The sequence below is a fragment of the Scyliorhinus canicula genome, chromosome 7 (assembly GCF_902713615.1).
Source record: "Scyliorhinus canicula chromosome 7, sScyCan1.1, whole genome shotgun sequence".
Lineage (NCBI taxonomy): Eukaryota > Metazoa > Chordata > Chondrichthyes > Carcharhiniformes > Scyliorhinidae > Scyliorhinus > Scyliorhinus canicula.
This window is the reverse complement of record NC_052152.1, coordinates 199897983-199920265: the sequence shown is the minus strand read 5'-3', so window position 1 is coordinate 199920265 and position 22283 is coordinate 199897983. Positions and strand designations below refer to the sequence as shown.

At 40.8% G+C, this 22283-nt stretch overlaps 1 protein-coding gene across 4 annotated transcripts in view; it reads right to left on the bottom strand.

Moving 5' to 3' along the window:
• Positions 1-22283, bottom strand: part of LOC119969700 (casein kinase II subunit alpha) — a 99070-nt gene that overhangs the window by 51622 nt on the left and 25165 nt on the right. For 3 of the 4 annotated variants that reach the window (XM_038803692.1, XM_038803691.1, XM_038803694.1), the window contains 2 exons: positions 20506-20714; positions 552-663 (listed from right to left, as the gene is read on the bottom strand). In XM_038803692.1, the coding sequence (XP_038659620.1) occupies positions 552-663; positions 20506-20606 (213 nt within the window). In that variant the 5' untranslated portion in view covers positions 20607-20714. The remainder of the gene's footprint in view (positions 1-551; positions 664-20505; positions 20715-22283) is intronic. The other variant, XM_038803695.1, reaches the window with a different exon arrangement.

The window sequence follows — 22283 nt, the reverse complement described above, 5'->3', positions numbered from 1 at the left end:
TAGGAGATTCACCAGTGGTAATGCCATTGACTGTCAAAGGGAGATGGTTAGATTCTCTCTTTTTCATTTAATGAATCACAGATTCTTATAGCACGTAAGCAGCCCACTCAATCCTTTGTGCCTATACTAGCTCTTTGAAACAGCTATCCGATTATCCCCAATCTCCTGCTCTAAGAACTTTCTTAAGAAGGCTATTGGTGTTTCTTAAGGTAGGCTCAACGGTCGTTGGAATACTGGACTTCTTCAAATAGTAGGGCCTTTATTCACATTCTGCAAGGGTGAAATTGGTAGCATGTAGCTCAGGCATGAATGATGAGATATTGCTGAAAAAGACTTTCCGTCTTGCACTCATCAGGGCAAACACAAGAATGCCAATGTCAGTGTTCTTGCATTGTCCTGATGAGTGAAAGATGAAAAACTTCAACAAAATGTATTCTTTCTACAATATTCAAGCTCTGTGCTGTCAAAGATATGCTGAGATTTTGGAGTGTGCCATGTTCACCAGCACTGAAGCAAGTTTTACCTTCAGCATTGATTGAAGCAAGTCTTACCTTAAGTATTTTAACAACTACTTTTTCATTGTTTGTGATGTTAATGGCTTCAAACACTTCACTGTATTTCCCTCGACCTAATTTACGAACTAATTGGTAGTCATCTTGATTTCTGCACAAAGAAACAGAACATGAAAGAGAAGAGTTTAAAAACATGCAACTCAGTTCAGTCGATAAAGCAAAACAAATTACGGCTTTCGAAATTATAAAAAGATATACAATGGACCACAATTTCACAACAGCTCTGGAATACCAAATTTGCCGATTAATGTCTTCCTCATCCGCGGAATCTTTCACTTTCATTTCCATTGAGTACATTATTTATTACCACACTACATATCAACACACTGCTTTAAATTGGGTAAGAGATATGTGCAATAACTATCATATGTATACAGCAAATATCACACGGACATATCCATACGTTGCATAAATACAGACTCTACAAGGCAGCAGTTGTTATTCCAGTCCAAACTAGATCAAGAGTAACAGCAATCACAGTCTTCACTTGAGTAACATTCAACATAATTGGGTCCTAAAATAGGATTTCTGACCTTTCTTCATGGGCCAAATGTTGCAATGTATGCCTCAGTTGATGCTCATTTTCCACAGTTAGATTTCAACTGACAGCCTTTCCAGCAAAGTTCAAAACTGCTATCAATTTGCTCGGTGCTGGTGATCCATGCTTCTCGTGCACTTATTAAAATGGATAATTGGACAAGTTGCGCGTAATACCAGGCAATCCAAAAGTTTTTTTTGCTTAAAAAGGTTGTTTAGGTTTGTATGTTTAACAAATCAAAAAGACTCAAAAATGAAGTGTACAAACAGTTGCTTCTTCACAACCAGATTGACGAAATCAACCCCTTTGCTTTAAAAGCCCAGTAATAAACTCTTACTCTCCTACAAGGGGGGGGGGGGGGGGGGGGGGTTGCATCTGCCAAAACAGTGCAGTAGGTTTCACACTGAAAAATATTTATTACAATCAAAGAATGATGGTTTGTACCAAATTATTAGGACGCAATGGTTTCGGGAATATTTGCAACACAGAACAGCCAGAAGCAAGCATGAGTTCAGGGTTAACTTCAGAACTACTGTATATGTGTGCAATCATATTAATTTACACCTGTTCTTTCTCCCATTTCCCAAATCTATTCTTAGTTTAAAGTTACTTAACTGCAATTGAAATTATGCAAAAACCATGTTTTATTAAAATCGTTTTATCCACACTACTGGATATGATTTTCTTCCCCATGCAAAATAAATGACTAAAGTGAAGTGCTTCATGACAAACAACTAATGGGATATCATGGTGAGCCCAATCAGAGAGTCAAGGACATGACCGGCAAAGAATGACGGATGCCCCAAGCACACTGAAGCACCTGATGTGTACGATACACAACATTAGGGATCTAAATGTCCTGAAATGACTAAGGGCTTCTTGACAAAGAATAGTTACTCTCTGGGAATTATTCTCAAGGCAGCAATCTAACCTGGGAGGGATGGGGTGTGGGTGGCAGTGAGGAGGGGGTTGAATGGTTTGTAATGATCTATCTGCAAGTAAAGTTGGCAATAAGATACATATCCAAGAATCACACTTTTAAACACAGCTTTGAGCGTGCTCCTATTGGCAATATGATGGTTACATTGAAGATTTTTAAAAAATGTTTACAGTTGCTAGTTTAATTAACCAATTTGTAGTTGATTGCAAAGAAATTATTCAGTAGTAATTGAGTATTGAGTAGTAATCCGTATGCGTAGGAGGCATGGTGGCACAGTAGTTAGCATTGTTGCTTCACAGCGCCAGGGTCCCAGGTTCGTTTCCCGGCTTGGGTCATTGTCTGTGCCGAGTCTGCACGTTCTCCCTGTGTATGCGTGGGTTTCCTCCGGGTGCTCCTGTTTCCTCCCACAAGTCCCGAAAGACGTGCTTGTTAGGTGAATTGGACATTCTGAATTCTGCCTGTGCACCCGAACAGGCGCCGGAGTGTGGCGACTAGGGGCTTTCACAGTAACTTAATTGCAGTGTTAATGTGAGCCTATTTATGACAATAATAAAGATTATTATTATAACAGCATTGCACTGTTACCTCCCCACAGCAACGTGTTCATCTGGTCTGACTGTCAGAAAAATTGTTTTATTTTCGGCAAAATTATATTTTGAACTACAATGGCTCATCCACATGGATCCAATTTCTCTGGGAAATTTTCCATTTTTTCAGCAAAAGAGTTACACCAGCAGAAGACAATATTGTCAAAACCTTCCACTGCAAATCCAATTCAATGAGCGGAACTCTACACACAAAGCTTGCCAACTTAAAGCACCTGCATACACACTTAACAAGAGGCCTCACTATCAGCTCGCAAAAGACTTGCGAGTTGGGTGCCAAAAGCTGCCTGCTGGCACATGAACGATGAACCAAGTAACTGCTTAAAAAAAAAATCAACAGATTGCCCTTCATAACCAGTTGATAAAATGCAAATATAATTAATTTACTCTCAAAATACACCTAATCAAAATACACACTGTAGGATGCAATCAAAAATAATACCAGCAGGTCTTTATCACGTCTATAGATATATTTCCATATTACTTTCTATGCATTTCAAACTCATAGAATGAACCGTTACGCTCAGCAGCTTCCAATTCTAATATACCTGTACACTAACTTGCATGCAATGAATGATGCTCTGAATGGTCTAGGTGCAAAAATATCAATATTAATTATTTGATATTTTCTCTAATTAAGCCTTATTGCAGATTTATTGTAGATAATCACAAAAAGCACTAGCAATTGAACCAAGATTTCACAATTACTCAACCTCATAGGTTGTTCTTTCAGTGGGTCGGTGTAGATTCAATGGGCCGAATGGCCTCCTTCTGCACTGTCGGGATTCTAAGCTTTGAAAGTAACCTGAGGTGCTGAGTGTTTTCAGTTTCTGGGCACAGAGCCATCCAATGGCCTAGCTGTGTAATTACAGAATAATGAGTATGCCCATCCAAATACAAAGAGAAAATTTAACACTGTAATAAAAACAAGTCACCAAGTCAAGTTTTACAGGCTGAAGATTTTTCATTCCTTAAACAGTCTATGATGTTTCACCAATTAACATAGAATCACAACAAGCTCTGCGAGGGAGAGGGGAGCGAGGGACGAGGTAGAGGGGGGCAAGCGAGTGAGGGAGACGAGCGAGCGGAGAGGGGGCGAGCGAATGAGCGGAGAGGGGGGGGACGAGCGAGCGAGGGAGGGGGGGGGCGAGCAAGGGAGAGGGGAGATTTTATCAACTAAATCTGTTCACTCTTAAATATTTGGTTGTCCAAAAAAACCTGTTGAACATGAGCAATGGAACAACAAAACAACTTGGCCAAAAAACAAAAACGTGTTCCTTATGTTTGTTTCCAATACTGGAAAAACAAGAAGTCATCCAGTAGTTTCCTATCATCAGTGACTTCATTAATTTTCAGAATACCAAGGTTAGTAAATCAAGCAAAGACCAAATAAATGGTTGTTCAATTGAGCTGAAATCGGAGAGAGAACAGATTAATTCAGGCAGCGCAAGCGCACCAACTTGCATCTAATTACACAGCAGGTAACGCTGGCAATAGGACACCTGCCTACTCTGTTGGTTCGAGACTGTTACACAGCCCAGAGGAGGGGTCATGACACATTAGGGAAAACAGGTCTAAAAAAGCAGCCAATTGGGAAGCGAACCATTTTTCAAAGCAAAGCAAACATTGTGAACTGTAACCCAAGATGAGAGGTTTATCTTCAGAGGAAAGGTTGGGCAGGCTGGTTCTTCATCCATTACAGTTTTGAATAATGAGAGGTGATCTTACTGAAACATGCAAGATCCTGCGGGGACTTGACAGGGTCAGTGCTGAAAGGATGTTCCCCTGGTGGGAGAGACTATAACCAGGGGACATTTTTAAAAATAAAGGGTCTCCCATTTAAGACAGAGAGGAGGCAATTAGAGGGTTGTTAGTCTGTGGAACTCTCTTTCCCAGAGAGGAGGCAGTCATTCAATATTTTTAAGGGAGAGGTAGATAGATTACCTGCCCCGTAACTTCCTCGGAGGGACCATCACCGCCAGATTGCTACTTTGGAGGGACTTGCCCTTGATGAAACTCGAACGCCCAACTTTCCTCCCCGAGGCTGGGGCTTTGTCGGGATGCCAACCCAGAGCAATTGTCCAGGGGTAGTCAGCCCTTCTGGACAATTACCCGGTAAATTCTCCCATGGGAACTTCCTAGAGGGATTCCCTAGCACATCATTGCTGTACCTCTCCACACACACACAACCCCCCCCCCCCCCCCCCCCCCAAATGTGACGACAGGGAACTAGGTTATGGGCCTTGAATAACAAGGGTGTCAGAGTGTACACGGGTCAGGCAGGAAAGTGGAGTTGAGGTTACAATCAGATCAGCCATGATCATATTGAATGGTGGAGCAGGCCCGAGGTGCCAAGTGGCCTACTCCTGCATCTAATTAATATGCTCTTATGTAATAGACAATAACAGCGATTATAATACACTGAACTTCAACTTACTTAATTTGTGTTTAAAGCTTCTGATGTTATTACCATATTCATCTATATTAGTGTCCCTAAGGTACTAAAATATCCCAAGGCACTTAAGACAAAATAAAGAAAAGTCAGCAAGCAGAGATGGTCAGAAATGAAAGACATTCAACGGCATTCGTTTTGATCAGACTTTGAGGGGTAGAGTGAGGTTGTACGGCAGAGTAGTTTAGAGAGCATTTTAGGTATAGGGCTAACATACATGAAGACTCTACCACCAGAGTAGTATAGGAAACAGAAATAGAAAGGAGGCCAGAATTAAGGCAGCAGTGAGTACATGAAGGCATGGCTGGAGGAGGCAGAAGTACAGAGGGATATGAGAGATTTCAAATTTAATTGTGGTGACAGTCAGCAGTTACAGTAGTAAATCGGGGAGTTGGATATAGCGCCGGACTGGTTGCAGTTTGGTGTTTGTATATGGTGGAGCTTCAACTGCCTGTAGGGAAAGCATTGAAGTAGAACCTAGAGTTGACGATATAGCTGGGTATACAGTGGCCATAAATGTATGATGTTACAGAGGTGGGATATGGAGTTTCAAGCTCAGATTAGGATCAGTATACAATTTGTAAAACAGATTCTCTGGCATTCGTGGTATTCTACGGTGAGCAGTTAACAGAGACAGGACTAGGATGCAGAATTCTTCTACAAAATTGAATAAGACCGGTTCAGTCTTTCTGGTGTTAAGTTGGAGAAAGATTTGAATGGATGACAGGCAAGCAGTTAGATAGCAATGTAGTGGGATAGGCAACTGAGCTGCAAAGGGATATTTAACCAAGCATATTTTGCAAATATGTGGAATGTGGCCCAATATGTATGAATGATGTCACTAAGGACAGATCACAGAAACAAAATGAGCGGATTAAAGATGGAATCTTGGGGTACACCCGAAGTGATCGCGCACAGACAGGAGAATGAGCCATTGCAAATGTTACAGGTATGTCAGGGCAGGGAGGACAATGGATTGGTGGGTGCTGTGAAATAGACAACTGATCAGATCAATAATTCATGACCTGCAAAAGTCAGGAGTCTGAGGGTTTAATGTACAATGTTACTTTAAAAAAAGAGCACTGAGCATTCGCTCTTCTGGATTCTGCTTCTCTCTTTCTTCCTCCTCCTCCGACAGCCCTCTAAAAGACCTCATCTGGCCAGTTGTTGGGTCATTCATCATGATTAGGCAACTGAGAGGTTAGTAAAGAGCTTTGGGATTTAATAAAAATTCCACAAGAAATATCGTGTTCCATTCAGCTCACAAAAGTCCTGACTGTATTTTATTAGAATACCACGAATGCCAGCAAAAATAGGAAATACAACTGTTTTTTATGTGTGTAATGTAAATATATATAATTTATGCCATTACCACAATTATGTTTCGTCATATGGGGGTAGTGGGGAAAGATAGGTGGGAGAAGAGACAGCTACCAAAAAATTATTTCCGTAGCTGGAAATAAGGAGGTCTTTTTGCAGCCAAAATCTCAAAGTCCGAAATAAAAGGCAGGAAACAGGTAAGTCTTCATAAGAAAGCATATGCAGATGGTATTGACAGGTTAGGGAATGACAATGTAATCTGAGAATATTAAGAACATAAAGGTTGGTACATTGCCAAATGCTAAAATGAAAATGATTTGCTATGCAATTATCAAAGATTCACTAAACATTTCCACATCAATAAAATGATATAGGTGTATGGATACATATTGACAGGCTCTAATTACACTAACATTGGTTAATTTATTCTGTTATCGATTAATTAATAACATTTTGAATAGTTTATGTTCACTAGTAAATGATGTGTGTGTGTGTGTGTGTGTGGTGGGGGGGGGGGGGGGGCAGAGAGAGAGAGAGAGAGACACGCCTCGGGGGAAGTCAATACAATTTCAAAAACAAGTCACAGGACAGAGCGTAAAGAAACAGACAGTAAGGAGTCCTACTTCAGGTACGGCAGGCAATGGCAAAGCTATAAGTATATTTATTGAACTAGAAGAGAGAAATAATAATTGGGTGAATAAAGCATCAGTGCGGAGGCTCAGGTTAGAGTGTATGGTCCACATAAGAGTTCTATGCACAAATGCACAGAGTGCAAGGAATAAGTTAAATGACCTGCAGGCACAAATTCAAATTGGAGATTATGATATAGTAGCCATTACTGAAACATGGCTACGGGATAATCAGAACTGGGAACTTAATATACCAGGCTACGGTTTACAGGACGGATACTCCCGGTAGCAGCCTGGAAGTGCTGGATTGTATAAATGCAGAAATTAGGCAAGTGCGTCGCAAAGTAGTATTAATGGGGGGCTTTAACAACCTGTCTGATAGATAGTGAATTTCTGGTGTGTGTCAGGGGTAATTTCCTTCAGCAATATGTCCTGAATGCAACAAGGGGGCAGTAATGAGCCACATTTAATTAGTAACCTAATTGTACATGGGCATTTATCAAACAGCGATCATAACATGATTGAGTACAATGTAATGTTTGAAAGTGGAAAGCACAAATCAGCTGCTAAAATTTTAGATTAAGACGGCCGACTTTAATGAGATGAGACAGAGACTGTCCACAGTAAACTGGGAGAATCTGCTTATGGGTAAAACAACTGAAGAACAGTGGAAGGTGCTTAAAGAAACATTTAATGCAATATAGAATCAGTTTATACCAGAGAGGGTGAAGCTCCACTCGACAGAAAAAACAGCCACAGACAACTGAAGAGGTAAGGGACAGCATAAAACTAAAGGGCTTACAAAAATGATTCTGGATAGGAGCGAAAGTAACAGGGTAGTTGTTATGGGGGACTTTAACTTTGCAAATATTGACTGGAAACACTATAGTTCGAGTACTTTAGATGGGTCCGTTTTTGTCCAATGTGTGCAGGAGGGTTTCCTGATGCAGTATGTAGATAGGCCAACGAGAGGCGAGGCCGTATTGGATTTGGTACTGGGTAATGAACCAGGACAGGTGTTAGATTTGGAGGTAGGTGAGCACTTTGGTGATAGTGACCACAATTCGATTACGTTTACTTTAGCGATGGAAAGGGATAGGTATACACCGCAGGGCAAGAGTTATAGCTGGTGGAAAGACAATTATGATGCGATGAGGCAAGACTTAGGATGTATCGGCTGGAGAGGAAAACTGCAGGGGATGGGCACAATGGAAATGTGGAGCATGTTCAAGGAACAGCTACTGCGTGTCCTTGATAAGTATGTACCTGTTAGGCAGGGAGGAAGTGATCGAGCGAGGGAACCATGATTTACTAAAGCAGTTGAAACACTTGTCAAGAGGAAGAAGGAGGCTTATGTAAAGATGAGACGTGATGGTTCAGTTAGGGCGCTTGACAGTTACAAGTTAGCTAGGAAGGCTCTAAAGAGAGAGCTAAGAGCCAGGCGAGGACATGAGAAGTCTTTGGCAGGTAGGATCAAGGATAACCCTAAAGCTTTCTATAGATATGTCAGGAATAAAAGAATGACGAAGGTAAGAGTAGGGCCAGTCAAGGACAGTAGTGCGAAGTTGTGCGTGGAGTCCGAGGAGATAGGAGAGGTACTAAATGAGTATTTTTCGTCTGTATTCACACAGGAAAAAGACAAAGTTGTCGAGGAGAATACTGAGATACAGGCTACTAGACTAGAAGGGCTTGAGGTTCATAAGGGGGAGGTGTTAGCGATTCAGGAAAGTGTGAAAATAGATAAGTCCCCTGGGCCGGATGGGATTTATCCTAGGATTCTCTGGGAAGCTAGGGAGGAGATTGCTGAGCCTTTGGCTTTGATCTTTAAGTCATCGTTGTCTACAGGAATAATGCCAGAAGACTCGAGGATAGCAAATGTTGTCCCCTTGTTCAAGAAGGGGAGTAGAGATAACCCCAGTAACTATAGACCAGTGAGCCTTACTTCTGTTGTGGGAAAAGTCTTGGAAAGGTTTATAAGAGATAGGATGTATAATCATCTGCAAAGGAATAATTTGATTAGAGATAGTCAACATGGTTTTGTGAAGGGTAGGTCGTGCCTCACAAACCTCATTGAGTTCTTCAAGAAGGTGACCAAACAGGTGGATGAGGGTAGAGCAGTTGATGTGGTGCATATGGATTTCAGTAAAGCGTTTGATAAGGTTCCCCACGGTAGGCTATTGCTGAAAATACAGAGGCATGGGATTCAGGGTGATTTAGCAGTTTGGATCAGAAATTGGCTAGCTGATAGAAGACAAAGGGTGGTGGTTGATGGGAAATGTTCTGACTGGTGTCCAGTTACTAGTGGTGTACCACAAGGATCTGTTTTGGGGTCTCTGCCGTTTGTCATTTTTATAAATGACCTGGAAGAGGGCGCAGAAGAATGGGTGAGTAAATTTGCAGATGACACTAAAGTCGGTGGAGTTGTGGACAATGCAGAAGGATGTTACAAGTTACAGAGGGACACAGATAAGATGCAGAGCTGGGCTGGCAGGTGGCAAATGGAGTTTAATGCAGACAAGTGTGAGGTGATTCATTTTGGAAGGAATAACAGGAAGACAGAGTACTGGGCTAATGGTAAGGTCCTTGGTAGTGTGGACGAGCAGAGAGATCTCGGTGTCCATGTCCATAGATCCCTGAAAGTTGCCACCCAGGTTGAGAGGGTTGTTAAGAAGGCGTACGGTGTGTTAGCTTTTATTGGTAGAGGAATTGAGTTTCAGAGCCATGAGGTCATGTTGCAGTTGTACAAAACTCTGGTGCAGCCGCATTTGGAGTATTGCGTGCAGTTCTGGTCACCACATTATAGAAGGGATGTGGAAGCATTGGAAAGGGTACAGAGGAGATTTACAAGGATGTTGCCTGGTATGGAGAGAAGATCTTATGAGAAAATGCTGAAGGACTTGAGGCTGTTTTCGTTAGAGGTTAAGAGGTAACTTAATTGAGGCATACAAGATGATCAGAGGATTAGATAGGGTGGACATTGAGAGCCTTTTTCCTCGGATGGTGATGTCCAGCACGAGGGGACATAGCTTTAAATTGAGGGGAGATAGATATAGGACAGCTGTCAGAGGTAGGTTCTTTACTCAGAGAGTAGTAAGGGCGCGGAATGCCCTGCCTGCAACAGTAGTGGAGTCGCCAACACTAAACGCATTCAAATGGTCATTGGATAGGCATATGGACGATAAGGGAATAGTGTAGAGGGACTTTAGAGGGGTTTCACAGGACGGCGCAACATCGAGGGCCGAAGGGCCTGTACTGTGCTGTAATGTTCTATGTTCTAAAAATGCAAAAATTAAAGCACTGATCCTACCGAACAGGAAAGAAACAAAGACCAACAAAGGGCCACAAAGCTGCTAAGAAGAGCTACGAAAAGGGACCATGAAACAAAACTTGCAAGGAGCCTGTGGGGAAATATTAAAACCAAGTGGAACACATCACCTTTTCTGAATCCAGACTACAAATGTGACAATGTAACAAAGTAAGTTAGAAAGCAATGAGAGTGCTGGTATGGAGAGCCAATCAGAAGTTACAATTCAAAACTTGTAAGCCAAAAGGAGGCAGGACAGGGAGGGGTGGGGGCAGTACCAAAAACATGCAGCTATAAAGTTCTTGGTGCACTTGTTCCCCGCTTTCATCTTCGTTCTCTTTCTATTGTTCTCTTCCTTTTGCCCTGCTGGGCTTTTGATTGCATATGAAAGTGTACTGATCAACTTTTGCAATAAACTCAATATCACACTACACCGGACCACGACTCTTATCAGAAAATAAGAGCTCCTACAAGGCATCAAAATCAATAGGAAGTTTTATAGGTCTATAAAGAGAAAGCAGGTGGCCAGGAGCAATATTAGCCCGCTAAAGACCAAAAGTGGGGATATTGCCAATGACTATGGGTCAAAGGCAGATATGTTGAATAATTACTTTGCTTCCCTATTTACAGTATAAAAGGAGAATAGCTTGCCCGGACGTCCCGAGGACATTAATAGTGGAACAGGGACTAAATAAAACTAACATAAACATCAATAATAATAATGTGGAAATGAATGGAATTAAAGAGTGACAAATCCCCAAGACCTGAAGGTCTCCATCCCAGGGCGTTAAAAGAAGCAGGGGAGGGTTAGCCCTGTTGCCTCACGGTGCCGAGGTCCCAGGTTCGATCCCGGCCCTGGGTCACTGTCCATGTGAAGTTTGCACATTCTCCGCGTGTTTGCGTGGGTTTCACCCCCACAACCCAAAGATGTGCAGGATAGGTGGATTGAACATGCTAAATTGGCCCTTTATTGGAAAAAAAATGAATTGGGTACACTAAATTTATAAAAAGAAAAAAAAAAGCAGGGGAGCATATTGTGGATGCCCTAACTAAAATCTTTCAGAGATCCTTAGATTCAGGAGTCGTCCCTCTGGATTGGAAAATGTTTTTTTTTGGATTGGAAAATTGCTCATATTTTAAGGCAAAAGAGGAAAGGGGGGGGGGGGGGGGGGGGGGGAAGTACAGACCAGTTTGCCTAACATCTGTGACGGGGAAATTGTTGGAGTCTATAATCATCAATAGGGCAACTGAACACCTTGAAAATTTTCAGTTAATCAGGGAGAGCCAGCATGGATTCATAACAGGTAGGTCACGCTCGACAAACCTCACTGAATATTTTTTGAAGAGGTGACTACGGTAGTGGACAACGGAATGTCTATGGATTTTGTTTATGTGGACTTCCAGAAGGCTAAAGTCCCACATAAGAGACTGTTACCTAAGGTCGAAGCCGACGGAATGGAGGGCAAATTATTGACATTACTGGGAAATTGGTTGAATAGTAGGTGACAGAAAGTAGGGATAATGGATAGTTACTCAAATTGGCAGGATGCGAATCATGGCGTCCCACAGGAATCTACATTAGGGCCTCAATTGTTCACATAATTCATAAACGGCTGAGATAATGGCATAGGAAGTCATACATCCAAATTTGCTGCTGACACAAAGTTGGGTGGGATTGTAGACAGTGTAGATGACAGCATAAAATTACAAAGGGATATTGATAGACTAGGTAAATGGACAAAACTGTGACAGATGGATTTCAATGTATAAGTGTGAGGTTATCCACTGTGGACCAAAAAAGGATTTATCCAGATGGTATAAAGCTAAATTCAGTAGATGTCCAAAGAGATCTGGAGGTTCAGGGACATCGATCTTCACAAACAATGAACAAGTGCAGAAAGTAATCAAGAAGGCTAATGGAATGCTGGTCTCTATAGCTAGAGGACTGGAGGATAAGGACGCAAATGTTATGCTGCATCTTTAGAAAAACCCTGGTTAGGCCCCACTTGGGAGTATTGTGAGCAGATCTGGGCACCACACCGTGGGAAGGACATTTTTGCCTTGGATAGAGTGCACTGTAGGTTTATAAGAATGATACCTCGACTTCAGAGGTTAAGTTATGAGGAGAGAGGGCAACACGGTGGCACAGTGGGTTAGCACTGCGGCTTCACGGCACCGAGGTCCCAGGTTCAATCCCGGCTTTGGGTCACTATCCTTGTGGAGTTTGCACATTCTCCCCGTGTTTGCGTGGGTTTCGCCCCCACAACCCAAAGATGTGCAGGGTAGGTGGATTGGCCACGCTAAATTGACTCTTAATTGGAAAAAATGAATTGGGTACTCTAAAGTTTTTTTTAAAATGTTATGAGGAGAGATTATACAAATTAAGCCTGTTTTCTCTAGAATTTAGATGGTTAAGTGGTGCTTTGGTCGAAATCTTTAAGATCCAGCACAGTGGTTAGCATTGCTGCCTCACAGTGCCAGGGAAGGTCGTGATTGCTGTTCTTCTGAGGTGGCAGAGAACCTGGATGAATGAACGTACAGAGGAGACCATTACAGGCTGCGGACAGAGATTTTAACTTGGAAGCTTGCTGTGGAGGGAGGTGTGCTACAAAAACCTCATCTGAAACAAAGATGTTCCCTTTTCCTCGTACCTTTTACCTCTTTCCACTGTGTGTGTATATTGGGTGGGGGGGGGGGAAATTAAAGTGGAGAGTTAGGAATTAGTTAACAGTTAGGCAGTTGTATTTGCTGCATATTTCATTATATTTCTTGTTATGAATAAACAGTAATTGTGTTTAAACTTAAACCTGGTGACTGCAATTATTGGGCATCCAAAGGGCCAAAGACTTTGGGTATTTTTCTAAAGATTAATGGTTAATTCACTTGTGTTGTGACTCCGGGAGAAGTGGGGTTGGAATTGACCACGCATTTGCCCAGGGTGTCATAACAATACCTCCCACCTCCACTCGTCTCCTGTGCCGATTAAGTGTCTCCTTATCGTGCTTGTGTAACAATCCAATCAATGCCCTCCACCTGTATGTATTTAACCTAACCTGTGTTTCATGTGATTTTGAAGCTACCTATCCTTCCTCTCAGCAGGAAATGGTTACTTAAAAACAGTAGAAATGCATGAGAGAGAAACAAGAGTTCAGGTTGATGACCTTTCACCTAACATAGTCCTGGAAAGTTAACTCTTGCTTCACTTTTCACACAAGATGCCAGACCTCTTGAGTATTTCAAGCATTTTCTATTTTTATTTTGTTTTGCCAGCATTTGGGTTTTCTGCTTTTCATGTAGAAAAGAATGAGCGTGGGGTTGGCTAGTCTGAGGAGGAAGATGAAAGTGCACAAACACTTGTTCCAGGCAGAAAATTAGAACCATACCAAACACATCACAGACAAGAAAAAATAACTAGCTCATACCTCTGTAACTTCCAAGCTGACCCTAACCTGAACCTCTTACAATTGCACACAAGCACACAAACATACCGAATCTCACAGATTCAGTGTATCGTTACGTACTTTCTTACTAACATATAATACAATAAGCTTTGACATAGACATAGACCTTAGCAGCAAGAATAGGCCACTTGACGCTTCTGCTGTCATTCAATAATTCATGGTTATCGACCTGAAAATTATAAATCTGTGCTGCAATTAAAAATCTGCAAAAATCAGTAAAGTGCGCATTAAGAAAAAATATTTTACTTAAAAAGGGGCCATTATCTGAATAAACCTTTACGGGGTGGAGGGTGGCAGTGGTGGAGAGAGAAAGAGAAGAGATACGTATCTGGAGTAGAGCCCAACTAGTTCTGAAATGACTCCAGAGGTCCCCAGTACCAAAACCGGAAATCCATTCTTAAAAAACTGCAGATGCAGAAGCCTTCCTACCAGTGATCCTTTCATTAATTTTGACCACTTTGTCTGACAAGTCATTTGGAAAAAAAGACTGGATTAGCCAATGGCATGGCAACATTCTGGCCCAAGATTTAAAAAAATACTCAGGGTCAGTAGCAAGGCCCAGGACTATAGCTAATGTGAGCTTCTCTAGGAGCAGAACATATTCTGATCCACTGCTACTGTCCCATTCCTCAGCGCTGATACTTAAATGACAATTTTCTTGCTGACTCCTGCTGCTGATTGCGGGGTGTTTAAAGGCTAGTGCTGTGTTTTAATGCTAATTCTCTCTTCCGACTTAAAAATATAACTGCCGCCTCATAATTCCTCAAAATACTCAAGTCATTTGTAACTCTCAGCACATTTTGAACCCTTAATTGCTACGCATTTGCCTATCAGCAGCTCAGATTAGCTCCATTCTACTATGACAAATTCAATGTTACAACACTGACGAAATCTTCCTGCGTGTGGAAGCATGGCACTGTATGTATTGGTGGGTACTGAATCAGTCAAGATTCCACGGGCAAATTAAATTGTATTTGCGCTGGTGCATCATGTGGTTAATTAAAAGCTCTTCAGAATCATAATGCTTATGAACATGAAATGCATGTGCAGATGTCCTAAGAAGGATTTTACTCGATTTCCGATCATTGTTGAGCAACACTGTCAAATATAAACTTAGGAACGAAATCCATTGTTGTTTCAGCTGGATATCAATAACGCAAAAAGAATTGTCCATTGTATATCTATATATTTTATATTCCGAATAAAGTAGGTAAAGCCCCTTCGCACTGCAATTTGAAATTATGGACTCTTCAGGTCAATGCACTCCATGCATGAGTCTGCATATTATCGCACAAATGTCAGAAAGGCCTCAACCATTGCTCACCACTGACAAATTAGAAAATTTGACAGCATATTGACGGCTGCGATATTTTTTCTTTTGCATTACAAATGACATATTTTCATGTAAAATAATAAATGTTTCTAGCTAGGAAATAACCCAATAATCGAGCAAGAGATTTATAAGCATCGAGGAAAGCTTCCTTGGTTTCAGAATATGTGTGTTTTAATCAGCAATATCTAAATTAACCTGCTCGGAACACTGCTGCATATTCAGTCCAAAATTAAATGGGTGATCTCATTGATCTTAATTTGATTGAACAAAAATCTGTACAAAAAAAATTTTTCATAGCTCTGTTAGCACTGCTCTTCACAATTCAGGAACTGAGAGCCACAGGGCGGTTTCCATGTTAGTTAGGAAGCTGAAAAATATACATATTGAAGATATAAAAAGGAAGTTCAGTTTTTAACAAGGACAATACAAGGACAAGCCACTTATCAATGTTTTAATATTTTTAGCCCCTATTTTACAGCTGTGTGTGCCACTCAGAACAAAGTGGCACATAATCACTTCACAGTCACCCATCAAGAACAAGCTTGCATTTACAGGACACCTCACTGTGTTTCCCTGAAGGCCCAAAGTGCAGCGCATCCAATACTTATTCATTCTTGAACAGTTGTTAGGCGACCTATTTCCTCATAGCAGGAACCCACAAATAGTATTTCAACCAGGTCACTGACACAACTTATATTCTTCAAATAGTGCAATGGATTTTTATTACATCAGGTCAACAAGTGCACAGGACCTTGGTTTAATGTCTCTTCTGAAAGAAGTAACTGCTAACGGTGCAGCATTCACTCAGTACTACACTGCAGTAGATTATGGACTCAAGTTCACAACCAACTGACTTGGAGGCGAGTGCACAGCAAATGAGGCAAACTTGTCTTCAGTTTCAGTAGGTGTACAGAAGTGGAAAAGATGGCCTTGTCCCTGCAATTTTCTCACTCTGTAACTCTCTCCCCAATGAATTGATTAAGGTGGACAGAATGGGTACGGTACAGAATAGAGCCAGAATAAACCATTTTTGGAAACAATAACTACCTTCAATGGATTCTAAAATAAAACAAACTTGTGTGGCTTAGCACTAATGGTACTATGATTGCAGAAAGGGAATCTTCATTACCTGGTTTTATGCATTATAGGGTGCACAACAAAGAGCTACAGGAGTCAATGAATTCAGAGGAACATGAAATACTTCTGCTTCTGACAATCTATTTTAAATAAGTATTCTCCTTATGCTATTATAATTTCAGTCATTATTTTATATTGTTTTTAAATTATCATAAATTGACGCGTACGCTGATTTTGTGCAGAAAAGATGGTATTCTGAGCCCATAATGGGATAACATGCTGTGATGTCAAAGTGCTCTACTTGGGTTTCTTGCTTCGTTGAAGTGTAACTGAAAAGTATAAAGAGGAAATCTGGGGGCATGTGCAGTCTTTCTTAGAAAGGCATCAGGAGACAATAATAAGGTAGGAGATAGGCAGAACACGAGAATAGCACAGATGATAAAAGACAAAAAGCAATACCTGAATCATCTTTAAGCAGACAATGGTTATTTAAATAAAAACTTAAAATAGCACTGCACAGACAAAGCCTCCTACAGAGCCATGGTTTGGGAGCAGTACAAATTAATCACTCTCTTATTCATTTCCTAAGGGAAAAAATTAGATCTGTTGGAATTTGGGGTATCAGAATCAATTAACCATATTCTCAAGTTCCAAAATGAATCAAATTGATCATCCTGATATATGACAGTGGTTATATTGTATTCAGTATTAAAAAATTGACACAGTGAGCAGTATTATCAAAGCTCAACATCATCATTACACTCTGAGCAGAAATGCAATCTCCATGAAAGTAGTCCCTGGTCGTGCCCCAGGTACCATCGCATCAGTCAATGCAATGTGCCAAACCTCTACAAATTCTGTGTTCACGGAATCTGCTCTTCTATTTCTTTTTTACACAGCATAGGCTGAGGAAATTTACTTTATCCAATCATTACTTTGCTATATTTGAGCATTCCAATTGCAAACGGTGAACCATCTACGCCTCCCCCAAGCCTGGTCAAACCTTCAAGGTCTTGGCCTTGCCACACACAAACTCTTATCAGCTTGCAAATGTTTCACTGCTAAGCATCAAAAACATGGCGGCCTTGGCACCCAGGTCTCTTGTCAAGGATTCAAGGCACCATTGTACCCTTTGCTGGGTTTCTGGAACCCTGCATAGGTGTTAATGTTTAATTCTCTCACAGCACTCTGCTTGATTTCTGCTGAAGTTTACCTTTCAGCAATTTGGTCAATGAAGGCCAAAATCACAATTCCTCATCAAATCAACTCTTAGCTGTTCTTTTACCCATGCAGAGTACACCAGAAACTGGATTAAAATATAATTCCATCAAACAATGACATTGAAGCGTGGAGTCGGGTCATAATATTTCAGCTAACTCTCGTTAATTGGCAAGAAAAACCGAAGTAGGGGTTCCCCATGATTCTTAAAGACTCAGAGGTTGCTGGCAATGCGCAAGGTACTCAAAAGATGCCTAGTAAATAATGGCCATGACTGTAAATCAGAAAAAATAAACTGTAACTTTCACCCAAGGAAAACAAAAAGTTAAAATGCAGGATGCAACAGTCTGACTCCAATACGAAGCTTTCCAGATTCCAGGGATAAACCCCAACAGAACAATGGATTTGTTCAATAGTGTGTCACAGACGGAGATATAAATGGACAGGTTGAGGAGAGAATTTTTATATCACCAATGAACATTATTCCTTCACATACAAGTCATTGTCTATTGCTCCACGGCCTCTACAATGCAGACTTGCAAGAGGCAATTTAACTTCTTAACACCTTTCCTCCTTTTACTGTTGGACCTTTCTACATCTCAAATGGGAAAAACAGGTATGTGGACTCCATCATACAATGGGCAGCAGACATAAATCTACATCCTACTTCCCCATAGTGTCATCTTCTGTCAACATCAACTGTGTTTAATCAATCCATGCTTTGTGCTGTAACCCAACATGGTCCAGTGGAATATTAAAGCTACACAGAAAACTTAGAAAAAGAAAACTCATCCAAAAACACTAAACATAGCTTTATTAATTTAAGAAACCATAAACCTTTACAGATCAGTTCATGACTCTGCTCTGGGGACAACCAGTTACACTTCCAACAAAAACACTGCATGCCAATTGCCACACAACTTTACTTCAGTCATTTATCCATTTAAAATGAATGAGGGTATTAGACCAGCTCAGGAACACTGGACAAGCTGACTCAGCCTTCTATAAGCAGGTAGTTAGCCAATATTGGCTGATTTCTGTCAACAAGTTCACCCTCAACACTTGCAGACAAATTATTTGGCAACGTTCCAATGGCATTTGATCTAATAAAATAAAGCCCACATACAGACTATGGGCAAAAGGTTGAACAATCATGCATTTGAGCGTTAGGATAAAACTCAGCTGGCAGGCCAAAATAAGATACTTAAATTGAGATTATGTACAGCATTTGCTGAACCCTTTAGTAAAAGTCTGATATCAATTTACAAAATATTTGAAGGACAGCTATAACATTTATTCAGATCACATTCGAGAAAAAAGATTTCTCTGACCAACTCAATTTACATTCCAATTTATTTCAACAGAACAGACTAAACCAAACTCTCAAAAGTGAAAACATGCAAGGAACAAAACTGCTCCATAAATCATATTTATTTTTTGACAGTACTCAAAAGTAAATGTCCAAGTTTCTGAAGCATTCAAATATACCATGTGCAACACATCGTGAAGCATATGTTTCAACACCTTGGAAACCTACCTTAGCAAAAACAAATGCCGCCAGAAGAGACCAAGAAATTAACTTGCTCTCGAAGATTAAATATAAACGACAATTTCAAGTGTTAAGTGTCTCAGCTATTAGTATTTTCATGACTGAGTCAAAAAGTTTTTGGTTGAAGTGTTGCAAACTCTACTTTATAAAAAACCTATATATGATAAATTCCTTTAATTCCAAAGCAAAACTAACAATTCTGGAACAGTGATAATTGGATTTCCTGGTTAGGACATCAATTCTGAGAAGTTAAGAATCTGGCTGAGGTTGCTCAGGGGATTTGGGGGGGGGGGGGGGGGGGGGGGGGAAGCTAAAAGGGGCAAAAGAGGCTGATTGTAGAGCATTATACGGCATCTACCTGGTGTGTTCAGGAGCAGACAAACAGATCAGTCTTCTGTTTCGCTGGAAAAAAATAAAATTCCAGAAGCTCTTGGGGAAGTAATGTATGAGCCAGATAAAAGAGCCTGTAACCTAAAGGCAGTGTGAAGAACTCAGGCATGCTAGGCATTTATATTCGAGGACCAGACCGTGAAGTGGGTGTTGTTGGTTGGTTGAAAAGGAACTCTGGAAAGCTATGCCATCAGGACTGATATGACCTGAGTGGGAGAGGGTTCATAGACTTGCACACTCCAGGACCTGAATGCCAGATCTTGGCTAACAACAACAGTACAATACTGAAGAAGTGTTGCATCTTCTGAGGAGCCATGTTTCAAATGAGATGTTACACAGCATGTTTAAGTGTTTTCATTCCTGTATGGGGATTGCTGTGTATTGCTCATCCCCCATTGTCCATTAGAAGGTAGTGCTGCAGTATGTGTGGTATATGTGCATCCATGGTGCTTCTAGGTCAGAAGTTACAAGCTTTTGATCCAATGATGTTGAAGGATCGTGAGAGACTTGAAGGGAAGTCTTAAGGTGATGGTGTTCCCTTGTGCCTGCTGGGTTTGCTCTTCCAAGTAGCAGAAGTTGAAGTAGCCCTGGCAAGTTGCTGTGGTGCATCTTATAAACATTGCCGTCACTGTACACTGGTGATGGAGGGAGTCAATGTTTATGGTGATGAATGTAGTGCCAATTAAGAAGATTGCTCTGTCCTGGATAGTATATAGCTTCCTGAATGTTGTTGGAGCTGCAATTACCCAGACAAGTAGAGTATTCCATCGTATTCCTGACTTGCGTCTTATTGATGGTGGAGAGCCAGGAGGTGACTAACTGATTTGGGCACAAAAAATTCCATTGCACTCCGGGAGCTCTTTTCACAGCCTGGCCCACACAAATTCCCTCAACCTTCACTACCACAAAGAGTATCTGGCACTTATCTCACATGCTTACTGTGCACAAATTGGCTAGCTATTTGTCTGTAAACTAACAATGATTACACCAAAAGTAATCTACTAATTGCAAAGCATTTTGGAGTGTACCGTGATTATAAAGGGTCTATAAAAACACAAGTCATCTCTTACATTTGTTAGTTATTCAAACAAAACAATCTGATGTAATATGAACTTACCCCCATTCCACCACATGAGATTCGTAATCCCAGTATTCCCTTGGTTTGTGTGTGTTTACATCGGTGTAAACTCTGGCCCTGCTTGGCACAGGTCCTGCCATGTCTAATAGGAGGCCAGAGGCAAGCTCCGAAGCAGGTGTTGTGTTTTAGCAGCTAGGGGCGGGTAATTATCTTCAGTTCTGACAATCAGCGGATCGGGAAGGGTCTCTCTGTTAGAAAGAACACAAATGTGATAACTACTATTCTGACAAAACCAAAATGCTGCCAAAACAGTCAACTTACTGATGCATATTATTTCCACGCCTAAAGATTCAACTACCTAAAACTTCCCCAAGAGATACTGAAAACACAAGTTGAAACATTTAAAGTTTCAAAGCAAATCAGTGAAATAACAGAGGTAAAAAAATCACTCAGCGGGATTATGGATACAGTAACTATTAGTCACCCAGAAGATACAGTAACTATTAGTCACCCAGAAGATAGAATTTACTTTATGCAATTGCCTGTTTAGTGCTATATTGAAAAAATTCTTATTCGCCTGAATTTTGATAATGATGCAAACTTTCGATGCTGCTGGGAGTATTGCAAAACCTTTTGACTGTTATAAACCCACTGAAAGTGTTCAAAACTGTATCAGCTTCTGATGACATGAGTTTGAATTCCTGAATGACAAAAGTACTCGGACTCCATTCAGTTTCCTGAGTTCCAACTCGAATATAGTAGAAGCCAAAACAAAACAGCTTTAGGATATGGCTCCAATGCAGAGAATACAGGCAATTCTTATGGAAAAAAATCTCACACTGCATTAGGATAATTTAGGCCAATGATAAATACCACAACGGGAGACCCGTAAAAAGATCACACTGTACAAAGTTAAACTTTGTCTACTTTGAAGCTGCTTTCCTCGATGGTCAATGCTGAAATCATAACAGGTGGATTTCAAAGGAATAGTGTGTTTATTCTTCAAATATTATTGAGCCCATCAGCTGTAAACCTGCCCTGCTCCAACTCAGGAATAAACAATTCCCAACTAAACTTTCATATTCAAGGACTACCAACAAGTCACAAGGCTAGACTTGACAACATTTGTATTTACATTCCTCGGCTTATTTTGACACATGGACAACATTATGTAGCACTTTCCAGATAAGAAATGTTGATTCTCCCAAGTCTTTGATGAAAGAGTAACCAGATTTTTTTTAAATTAAGATATAGTACCGTTGCAAAAAAGGTATTAACTCAACTGCAAACATTTTGCTTAACACATGTTACAGAAAATTATTATGCCACAATGGTCAGAGAAATTGGAATTCCATTCTATCTGAAACAAGTCTTGTTTTCATACATGCCTTAAGTTATGAATTAAGTTTTCCTGAAAATTTCACTGTGTCACTTTTGTTTTAAGCAACTGCTTGAGATGTCACACCACGTTGAAGTGTTTCTATATGCAGAATAGAAAATATCTTGGATCAGAAATATTTGGCAATTCAAACTTTGGAATTCCAACAAGTCAGTTCACAATTAACAATGTAAGAGTGGGCAGCAGGGTGGCGCAGTGATTAGCACTGCTGTCTCATGGCTCCAAGGTCCCAGGTTCGATCCCGGCTCTGTGTGGAGTTTGCACATTCTCCCCGTGTTTGCATGGATCTCACCCCACAACCTAAAGATGTGCAGGGTAGGTGGATTGGTCAAGCTAAATTGCCCCACAATTGGAAAAAATGAATTGGGTACTCTAAATTTATTTTTAAAAACTATGTAAGAAACAATTCAAATACATA